This window comes from Musa acuminata, chromosome BXJ2-5 (genome assembly GCF_036884655.1).
Source record: "Musa acuminata AAA Group cultivar baxijiao chromosome BXJ2-5, Cavendish_Baxijiao_AAA, whole genome shotgun sequence".
NCBI lineage: Eukaryota > Viridiplantae > Streptophyta > Magnoliopsida > Zingiberales > Musaceae > Musa > Musa acuminata.
Genome location: NC_088342.1, coordinates 44,138,046 through 44,148,781, shown reverse-complemented (window position 1 = coordinate 44,148,781; position 10,736 = coordinate 44,138,046). Strand labels below are relative to the sequence as shown.

General features: G+C 34.8%; 1 protein-coding gene across 2 annotated transcripts; it reads right to left on the bottom strand.

Annotated features, from left to right (window-relative positions):
• Positions 1-116: 116 nt before the first annotated feature.
• Positions 117-9,336, bottom strand: LOC135612918 (protein HEAT INTOLERANT 4-like). Of its 2 annotated transcripts, XM_065109741.1 has the most exons (15): positions 8,921-9,336; positions 8,486-8,524; positions 8,260-8,313; positions 8,106-8,169; positions 7,826-7,884; positions 6,500-6,624; positions 6,339-6,398; positions 3,801-3,859; positions 2,764-2,837; positions 1,405-1,443; positions 1,236-1,298; positions 1,043-1,090; positions 828-956; positions 493-564; positions 117-411 (listed from the first exon to the last, which is right to left on the bottom strand). In XM_065109741.1, exons 1-14 carry the CDS (start codon positions 9,125-9,127, stop codon positions 517-519), a joined length of 1,068 nt encoding a protein of 355 aa, XP_064965813.1. In that variant the 5' UTR covers positions 9,128-9,336; the 3' UTR covers positions 117-411; positions 493-516. The 2 variants fall into 2 exon arrangements, with proteins under 2 accessions (XP_064965813.1, XP_064965812.1); XM_065109740.1 differs by having other exon boundaries at positions 117-564; positions 8,921-9,335.
• Positions 9,337-10,736: the final 1,400 nt, after the last annotated feature.

The window sequence follows — 10,736 nt, the reverse complement described above, 5'->3', positions numbered from 1 at the left end:
GCCAAAGGTCGGTCGGTGGTTCTCGGCCATCTATCAACTTTACATCACCCTGCGCACACTTTTTTTCAACCCCAATTAATTATATAAATGTGATAAATTAATGAACACACAAAGTATCAATCAATCAAAATCTTTATGATAACAAAGAAAGTAAATGACAAAAAAAAAGACTTGGCGTTAGCTTTAGTACTCCCATCCCACAATAATACAAGGTTCTCCATCTATCAACATTATACAGGCTGTTCTTTGTTCCTATATCACTTTCTGCTGAACCAAAAACAGTAACATTTGGACCGACACAGTAATCAAACAAAACTTCAACTAAGATCCTGAACTTACAATATATCTTCACTCAATGTAGTAGTAGTTGAGGGTCGGACCTTAGTTTCCTCGGTGCAAACCGGCATTGATCTTAAGAAACAAGTTGCTAACATCAGTTCCAGCTCAAACTATAAGCCCTGTTGTTTTGTAAGGTCTGACAGTTGAGCTCACCGTCGCAAGGATTGGAGACCGAGTCTATCTCACAAAATGAGCCTTCCCATAGTACCTGTTTATATACGCTACCTGCATATTACCACCAGTGTTGATCCGAATTCAGTGAGAGATGGAGCTATTTAATTTAGACTAGTCAAAAACAATGCCAATGTTGGCCATTATGCAGCAGCAAGAGATTCAATCACAATAAAGATTATTTCAGCAAACACAGATCATCAGTTAATTAATACAAGGACAAACATTTATAGCATGGGTGGACAGGGAAAGACCAGTGTAGATAAATATCATAGACAGATGAGAGCCAGACAAATAGAAACGCACTAGACACATACCTTTACTTTGCTAATGTCGGGTGTGTCTGGTGTCTGAACCGGGTAAAATTTATAGAACTTCATATTCTCAAAAGCAGCTCTTGTCTTTGGATCCATGTCCTCTATAGCTTTCTTCCTGGCTTCCTTTGCCTGCAGTGATAGTGAGCCAGGATATATAATCACCATTCACCAACGTGTGACTTGAGTCAGAAAAAGTGCAATGTTTTAGCATATACCTGTCGCTGTGCTTTCCTCCTTTCTCTAACCTGCTCCTTAACATATTCCTGATATAACAACAGCAAAACTCATAAATAAGATAATAATGGACTTCTCATATCAAGATAAAAGTAAATCAAATATATCTTTCATAACAAAGGCCCATTGGCTACTAGTAAAAAAAAAAGTATCTCTTTTTATTTGTTGTATTACCTTAAATTCATCTTTCTTATCCTCTGGCAATGTCTCCTCCGAAATGAGACTGTCAGTGAACTCCTGAAAATTGAAATCCAAGATTTAGATTTATGTACAAGTATCAAGAAAGTCAGGGATATCCAATCAATATTATCAAAATTACATAACAAAACAGACAGATTTGTACCTCGAGGTCGTCCATTTCCCAATCAAAATCACAGACAATCTGTAAAATAGAGATTCTCCACCATAAGAAAGTTTACGAGATGATAAGTTCAGTGATTGCGGACACAATCATTAATATATATATATATATATATATATATATATATATATATAAAATACAAGTATTTATGCAAATAAGAATATTATATAAAACAGACATGGTCAAAAAGGATGTGACTGCCCAATGGAGATAAGATCCACAAAGCCTACCCCGAATAAAGATCCACCAAGTTGTACAAGCATGATGCAGTAGGGTGTAAATCTTAACTTGAACATGTCGGGTCAACCCAACCCAACCAGGAACCATCGCCACCTGTTTTAAACAACTCATCAGGTCCAAGGGCCAATTCCTGTTAGAGTTCCCCAATCACTTGGAGCCATGCCATTCTCATCACATGCATACACTGGACCCTCCAAAACCCCCAGATAACAAGAACATACTCGACCTATAAATTTGCAAATTGCAGAGATTGTCAATTTTCTGTCAACCCATTATCATTAACAAGAACATACCCTGACAGATCAAAATGCCATTATCATTTCTCATCCAGTCTAGCCCTAATCCCCAAATTGCAAAGATCCACTGTTGTAAATTGGTTTTCTCTCATTGTGGTGAAGACAGTGACATCGATCCTCATGCCTCAGCACATCATCCTCTTTTTTTACCCTCTCTTATGGTTAGATTTTTCATCAACATTCCTATCCTCATCTTTTTCTTCTTTCCATTTATCACCTCTTGTTAACATACACTGCTCCTTTTTCTCAAGTCATCATTGAATTAATCAAAGTGCTCTGTTTGATAAATCTACTATATTTGTGTCAACAATGAAGAGAAGCTGATCCTATTTATCCTAACAGTGAAGAATACTTGCATCCTTGGTGTATTGCATGTTGCATAGTATACATTACTACATTGTGTGAGAAGATTGTAAATAGAATCGCATTATAAACAGAACTGAAAACAGATGATTCAATGGTTTAGCCATTTGGGTTGGGCAAGGTTTGGGTTTATCCCATTGGCTGGTGGTTTGACCTGACCCAAGCCATTCCCACCCTAGGGCAAAACAACTATGGAATCATCCTATTATGAATGGATCTAACTGATTCAATGGAGTCATACTAAATAGGAAATATAATATAGACCAAGTGAAAATAGGGTATATCAGACTAAAATGTTATTAGAAGAAAACTAATGAGAAATGCAAAAGCTCAAGATTGTTTAGAAATACTACAAAAATACAAAGATCATTCAAAATTAATGAATCTCATTATTGATCATAAATAATCACAGGGAAAAAAGGCATTGCTAACATTAGCTTACCGGAGGTTCTAGAGGAAACATTATGTTAACAACTGTATCATCCTCATCTTCATCAGCTTTAAGTGACTGAAGATCTATAGAACAAATGAAAGTTCAGCAGGAACTTCAATTAGAAACAATATGGAATTAAAAAATCTACTAAGTCATAATGTTACAATATCTTGCTGCTAAGAGTATCACTAAATAAAGTTCTAAAATGAAAACATGTAAATATCATGAATCAAAGGAAAGCCCATCTCAATAGGATCTAGAAACAAGCATGAATAAGAAAGAATGAGTAAAAAATGGACAGGAGTATCCAAGTCATGAAAAGTTTTTAGGTTATTGCCAAAGACCAAACAAGAGTAGAACATAAGATGCTTGGTTTATTTGGGGTTTGAAGGAGCTCAAAAATGAACAGCAAAACCTTAAGTTTCAGTTTACACTTTTATATTTTGAATAGCTATATTGTGCTAATTAGAATCCATACTACTTATGCATCTGGACATCACATTTGCACAATAAGTAACCACCTGCTTATAACTTTTGTTCTTCAAAACATTCATCGCATGGTAAAAATTAAACAAAAGATGAAGTCCTCTAGGTCATGTAAGCAATCTAAACAGGAACTTTGTATTGTTCCAAAAATCCAAATTTATGCCTTCAGCTGAACAACTGTAAGGCTGCAAGTGCAATGTCTGATCTTCAACATGTGTGCAACATCACATTCAATTTACATGGCCATTATCTAGGGACAACCGACATTAGGTTGGAAAATGGAAGCATTTGGGCATCTTGTTATACTGCAGCATACATGCTTTAACAAAAATAGAAAACATGGGAATTTTATTCTTGACAATGATTGTTTATTCAATTTTTGCCAATGGTGACACGTGGACATTTAGATAGTCACTATAAGAAGGGCTAAAATATCAACATTAAGAAATGAGTTATAGCAGTACACAAATATAAATTGAATAGAAACCAACTTCGAGTTCAATAGGATCTAAAAATAGAAGCAACAAAAATTAAGGTTAGAGAAAGCAAGTAAGACTTACAAGGAAGGCAGTAGTCATATTGCTTGACACGCTCAACTTTCAGATGCCTTAAAGCAGATCTACATAATGATATTTAGCTTAAAATATATTTTTTTCTGAAGGTTATGATTTCCAGTAAGAGCAATGTATCTAGAACATATAGGACATCAAATAAGTTACAGAATCAGGCAAACAAACCTTGTGAGATAGCAAATTGATTTCAGACCTAAGTAAAAATGAGCAACTAGGGCATAGCCGGACACCCATTGATCAAAGATCAAGGCCAACATATTGTCTCTAATATCATCACTGAAAGGTGATACCTTGTGTTTCCAAGGAACCCTTCACTAGAAAACTTGAACGATGTCTCCTATACAAAGTAGTCAACTAAGTTCTCATTCTCGCAATCATTTGAAATATGAAGATCCTTGACAAAATGTATCAGGTCAACAAGAAAAAAATGAAAAAGAAAAAATATAAGAGAAAGGGAAGAAACCACAAGAATAAACAATGTACAAGGGACCAATGAGATCTAGAAGTATATTCATTTCCAATTTCAAAAACAAAGTATTTTTCTTTTGTTTTTTCCTGTAAGGATGGTAGTGTCACTGTTTTTTTTAATTTTTTCCTTAGATAAATCCAAAGAGAAGGCTGTTCCATGGTTACATAAGCTTAAACTGAAACCAGGAAGGTAGAAGATTTAAATTATCAACATAGAAAATCCCTCTATTGCCTAGATCAAAATCAATAAGAAAATGAAAATTGCAAGAGAATAACAAAGAAACAAGTGACAATTCTTGAACAGCCAAAATGCAGAGTCAACTTGTAAGTTTGAAGTACAAGATTGTAAAAATATTCATCAAAGCTTCTTCTGTGGGAATAAATATGATTACTACATAATATGAAGATTAATAGATGCAGAATGAACCACGGGAACCTAAATTCCACAATTTAGAATAACTTTAACAATGAATTTAGTTGATGATTTATGTTCATATGTACACTGTATCAACATAGAGTATCTTTGTCATGCCAAAGACATGTTATAGTGCTGCAATTTAACACAGGCTGATCCAAATAATACACCACTGGCATGGATTGTCTTGGAATATTGACAATCATGAGGTGAGGCTTATAGCTTTTTTATCTTAGATGTTCCTTCTTGAGTTTAAACTCAGTGTTATTAAATTATATAAGGCATTCCAGAAAGGCTTCAGTTGAAAAGATCTAAGAACAACTTGAGATTGGAACAGATTAGTAAAACCAAACTCATGCCTGTTCAACTTTCACATGTGGATTAACTCATAAGCATAGATAATGTCAAGTTCATTTAACAGGTTATGCTCCTATGTGGGATTTGCTTGGCTTATGCTTTTATGGAGATTTGAGCCTTAAGCTTGAATAGTTACTCTCTCCTTAGTGCCTATATGTTGATTTATATACTTTCTTTCAAGATTTAAAATGGATATTACTATTTGAAATCCTTTTTTACTATGTTCAATCCCATTTAAATTTTTTTAATATTTCTAAACTACCCATTTGCAAATGGATACAAATACCCTATTCATCTTCCTCATCCTCTTCTTCTCCTTCTTCAGCCTCCTCCTCTCCTCTACTTCTTCTTCCTCCTCCTCTTCCTCTTATTCAGAGGATGGCATTGAGGGGGCAGCGTGCGAGGTTGGACGGCATCGACAATGGCAACAAGCAACGTTGGCAACAAGGATGAAATAAGGGGTTGTGGGGAAGAAACAAAGAAGAAAAGGGATAAAATCAGTAATATTGGGATTGTAAATAGTAAAATAATATTATTTTTTAAGGGGTTATCAATAGTGAGGGGATTATCAATAGTAAAAAAGGAATGTGACTAGTAAGTTCTTTAGAATTCCGATCCAAAACCAGCAACAACATTGACCAATAAACCAGTAGTATATCAAGTGATATACCAACCTGTTTTGCTTGAGAAGGTTTTAAATAATGATCAGTATCTCAATATTGGTTCAAACAAGCGTTTTTACATATATTTCAATACCAAAACATATGATTCATTTTTATTTTTATAATTTTGTTCAGTAATACCCAATAATAATCGAGATTCTCTCCGGTATACTAGTACCTTACTGTCAATATTACTGAAAAATTAAAAAAGCAAGCATTTGATAAGCATAGCTGAAAATAACATCAAAAGGATGTGTGGTGGCGCATGCAAGATCAATAACCATGTCCCAATAATTGGCCATTTGCAACCAAAGCAAAGGCGACCTATGTGGGAAAATGGCAATAAAATATTTGTCAACCAACCTTCTATATGAAGACCTTAGTTTATAAGATTGATTGTTGACATGTAATGACATTAAAGAAAAATGTCATCATTGTATTGCTATGCTTGCTAGATCAATATAATGCGAATCAATCAACAAAAGGAACAGCAGGACCTTGAACCACACACAGAATTTTCTATCTATGCATGCACATTGCACAAACAAAACATTCCAAATTAGTATCTCAATTGACACAAACATAACGAAAATCCTAAAAAAGAAAATTAAATAACTGAAATACCTTCTCTGGGTGCAACCCATGGTAAATATTTGAGTCTTCAACCTATCAACTTGACTTTGACTGAAAAAAAAAACCAAAAGCATCACAAACATTTGACTTCCATAAGATGCTAAATATTAGCAGCTTGGAAATAAATAAATTAAATCACAAATAGCACATACCGATTTTCAAGAGGAATGTATGGAATCCATGCCATTTTCATTGTCTTCATGGGTAATATTTCTTCTTTCTCTCTTTGCACAGATTTTATACCAATCTGATCAGACGGTGGAATTGGAGAAACCACCTATACAAGAAATTGAAGAATTAACTAACATGTTAATAACATGGCTTAACACAACAAACTTAATAATATAACTAAAACTAGTATTCAAATTGGTAAAGTTACAATATTCACTGATCTCATAATGAATACAAAGTCACATGTGACATGATGCTTGGGCAATGGAGAAAGCAACCTCAGTTGTAAGTTAACATTACGGATTCCCACTACCATGAACCAAATATATGAAGCAAAAATGTACAACTAGCAGCATGGTTCCAAAGATCAGCCAATCTAGATTGAAACCAACATTAAAAAACCTGGAACAAAATTTTTCATGGAAGGGTAATCTTGGATTAAGAAACATTTAATCCCCATTGATGCAAATTAATCCAAGCTAATCCCACTGTTTCTAATGAATAGCAGTGAATTGGTTACAGAAAAAATGTCTATATCAAGATGTATTTGACACAATTATAAGGGTCAATCAGAAATTATTAAATTCCTTTGACCTTCCTGATATAATTTATTTTCCTTTTTGCTGAATGTATTTTGAAAAAGGTTATATACATCAAAAAGTGTGAAATTGCACACTTGAATAATGATGAATGAAACAAGAAATTCCTAAAATGCAGTTATCTTATGTTTACATAACAATGCAACTTCACAGGATGTAGGACACTTAAATATCAATTTTCTTTTATCAGTCACTCTCTTCTTTATCCCATCTTTCCAACCATATATTATCCTTCTACAAACAATACAGCAAATCTCTTGAGTACATCCCACTGCAAAAACACAATTTCTTATCCTATTCTTTCACAATCCAGACTCTATTTTTTAGTCCATTATCTACTATGTCCTTGCTGCCCAACACCTATTTCCCACACAATAACAACTGTCTTTGACCCCCAATTCAGGCATATCTATAGGTTGTTGAACGAGTATAACTAACACTTAAGAAGAGCAACATGGACTAGCTTCAGCGTTCCATTAGGTCTTTCTTTCATTTGCAAAATATTTTTACTCCAGATAAAGGCAGTCCTTGCATTCTGCCAATTTAGGAGCAACATTTTCACCTCTTTGTACTTTTAAAATGAAGTATATAGATAAAAAAAATTCACAAAATATATTTGCAATGTGGCCCTAAAAGTATATAACAAAGATCTCAGAGTACTAAGCATTAAAACGACAATAATACTGTTTAAATTCTAAAGCAACTTACTGCCACCACAATGGGGATAAGCACAACCTTCTCTTGACCATTTACAGCCAACATTTGAGCTGCAAAACCAGGGGCAAAAGTACACTAATCAAATGAAAAGGACTGAATAATTGTATCACCCACACGTATGAGACTATGGGACAAGGACAAAAGATGAGCAAGAAAATTGATGGTTGAACAGTAAATAGATCATATAACAATTATTCGAAACTCAGAACTGATAGAAAAAGAAAGTGCACACAACCTAATAAGTCTCACATAACATAACCAAACAACTTACCCTCGGTGCTGCCAAACATGTAGACTGTTTTTCCATAAAGCTCTCCTCCCTCCTCGAAGGCATCCTTTACACCACAAAGGAAAAATGAATTTTGTCATCAGTCCACTATCTTGTATCAGGCAGAGAGGAAAAAAAAAGAACGAGAACCACACACCTCTAAATTGGAAAAGTCCCAATTGATTTCACGAATTTTATCCATGTTATCCCACTGACATAAGCAAATACACCCGACAACTTAAAACATCATATAACAGAAGTGATAAATTAAAATCAATATAGCAAATGATGTATATTTTCACAACAATGTTTATCCATTGTACAAATGTGATTGATCCCATTAAATGAAATCTCCGTGCAGCTTAGCTTAAAGTAAAACAAACCTCAGTTCCAACAGGAAAAGCTGCTTGCCAAAGATCTTCCTGCATACAGAAGGAATTATTAACGTCCTGGTATTGTTACATATAATCTATTAGTTAGTTAGTAAGAAAATAAACGAGATTACTTGTTTCAATCATGGTTTTACAACACAATAGAGGGATATCGTCATCAAGCATATTAGGAGTTAATATTCAGTTGGAGGTTGTACATTAACTAGCAGAGCAATTTCTGCCAATCTAACCACCAACAAGAATAACTTGGCAGAACAGAAAACCTAAAAGAGGCATATTAAACACGGGTTGACGATAAGAAATCCAAATAGGGGCAATAATCAACACAAAATCAACAACACTTCAAAACAGGCATGAAAACCCCAAATAAAGCATTAGGTAAAGCAGATAAAACACGATTAAAAGAAAAAGGGCGCCGAATCGAACCATGTTCCTCTTCTCGGGGAGGTACTCGGTCTCCGGTTTGGGCTTGGCCGCCTTGACCCTCTTCCCTCTGGCGGCACCCTTGTTCGACTCCTTCTGGAGCTCCTCCGGCGACTTGCTCCCGCCGCTGCTGCTGCCCTCTTCCTCCCTCGCCGCGGCGGCCAAAGCCTTCCTCTTCTTCGATGCCAACGATGCCCTGGGCTTCCTCATCTCCGATCGCGGGAGCTGAGGGTCTGGATGAAGAGAAGGGTTGGGGTCAGGGTTCGAGGAGAAGGGGGAAGGGGACGCCGAAGTGAGAGAGGGAGATCTGAGAGCGTCGGACGAACGCGGTCTCAATCCAAAATTTGAAGGTGGGAGAGAACAGGAAAGAGGGTTAAAGAGCGGAGAGTCTATTTTATAGGTAGGTGTGTGACGGCCGGGTTCTATGACGAATCGGAGCCGTACGATCTCCATCTTGATGTTGATGGAGGCCGTCTGATCCGTCGAGAAGTATACGGCGTGGAATCGGTGCGTCTCCCACACGCCGATTCAGAAGAAATCTTGAAACTTCCGTCTCCAACCGGTCCGACCGAACTAGTCCGGGTTCGGTCGAGCCACATATTTCTTAAATCCCATATAATGGGTTTTAGATAAGCTTTTTCTAGCTCTACATGTATATATAAACATATATATATATATATATATTAATACTTCAGTATTAAAATAAAATTGATTGTTGAGAAAACGGATGGGTGTTGAAGAAGAGACCTCGCGATCACCGTAGTGCTGACAAAGAGGGTAATAAACGCCAAAATATCTCATGCTACCGTGACTCTCCAATCATTTCTTACATGGAGGTAAATATGGAGCAAAATGATAGAGAAAATGATGCTCATTGCCTTTTATTCTAAAAATTTTCGATGCAGAAAGCATTTACTTCAAAATAATATAAAAACTAATTTTATTTTCAAGAAACACAAAATAAATATTATTTGGAAAAAAAAAAAAAGAAAGGCCTTGAGAAGTAGATATGTATATATATATATATATATATATATATATATATATATATATATATATATATATATATATATATATATATATATATATATATATATATATATATATATATATATATATATATATATATATATATAATTGGAGTGAACCCTCAAACCGTCAAGCTTTCCTCACATTTATAGAAGCACAGTCAAGAACAAAAGCCACAGAAGCCTTGATCAACTAGCAGAATATTTTCCTGCTCTAAGAAAGCTTTATAGAACATTCAGAGAAAGTATAGTAAGGTTTTTTGTTTTTTGTTTTTTTTGTTTTTTTTTTTTTTGCAGTTACATTGCACTTAAAAAACTTAGAGGCTAAAGGAAAGTATAGTAAGGCTTTCTTTTTAGAAGATTCTTTTCCATTTGAAGAACATAGACTTAGTTGGAGTAGGGTTTGTCCCAAGAAAGGTGATACTACACTTACTAAATATTCGATCTGCATTCACCTATTCCTAACAGCTGTAATTGTTTTTTATAAAATCTTATGGGCTTTGATCATAATATTCTTCTCTGCAATAAGTTGTGACTTATCTAATAACCCACTTTCCTTAATTATGAAGTTAATCCAAATGACCTACTTTCCTTAATTACGAAACATTGGAGCCATGTGTCTTATAAGAGATATTGGAACCTTAATGTCACTAACAGAATATTTCATCATAATTTGGTTAATAAAATTAAAATTATTCATATTTTGCTTGAGTCTAGTAATGTCCCATCTTGTAAGTACTCCTTATCCGAAGAAAATAAAATCATTGGCTTATCAAATTATCTATCGAGCC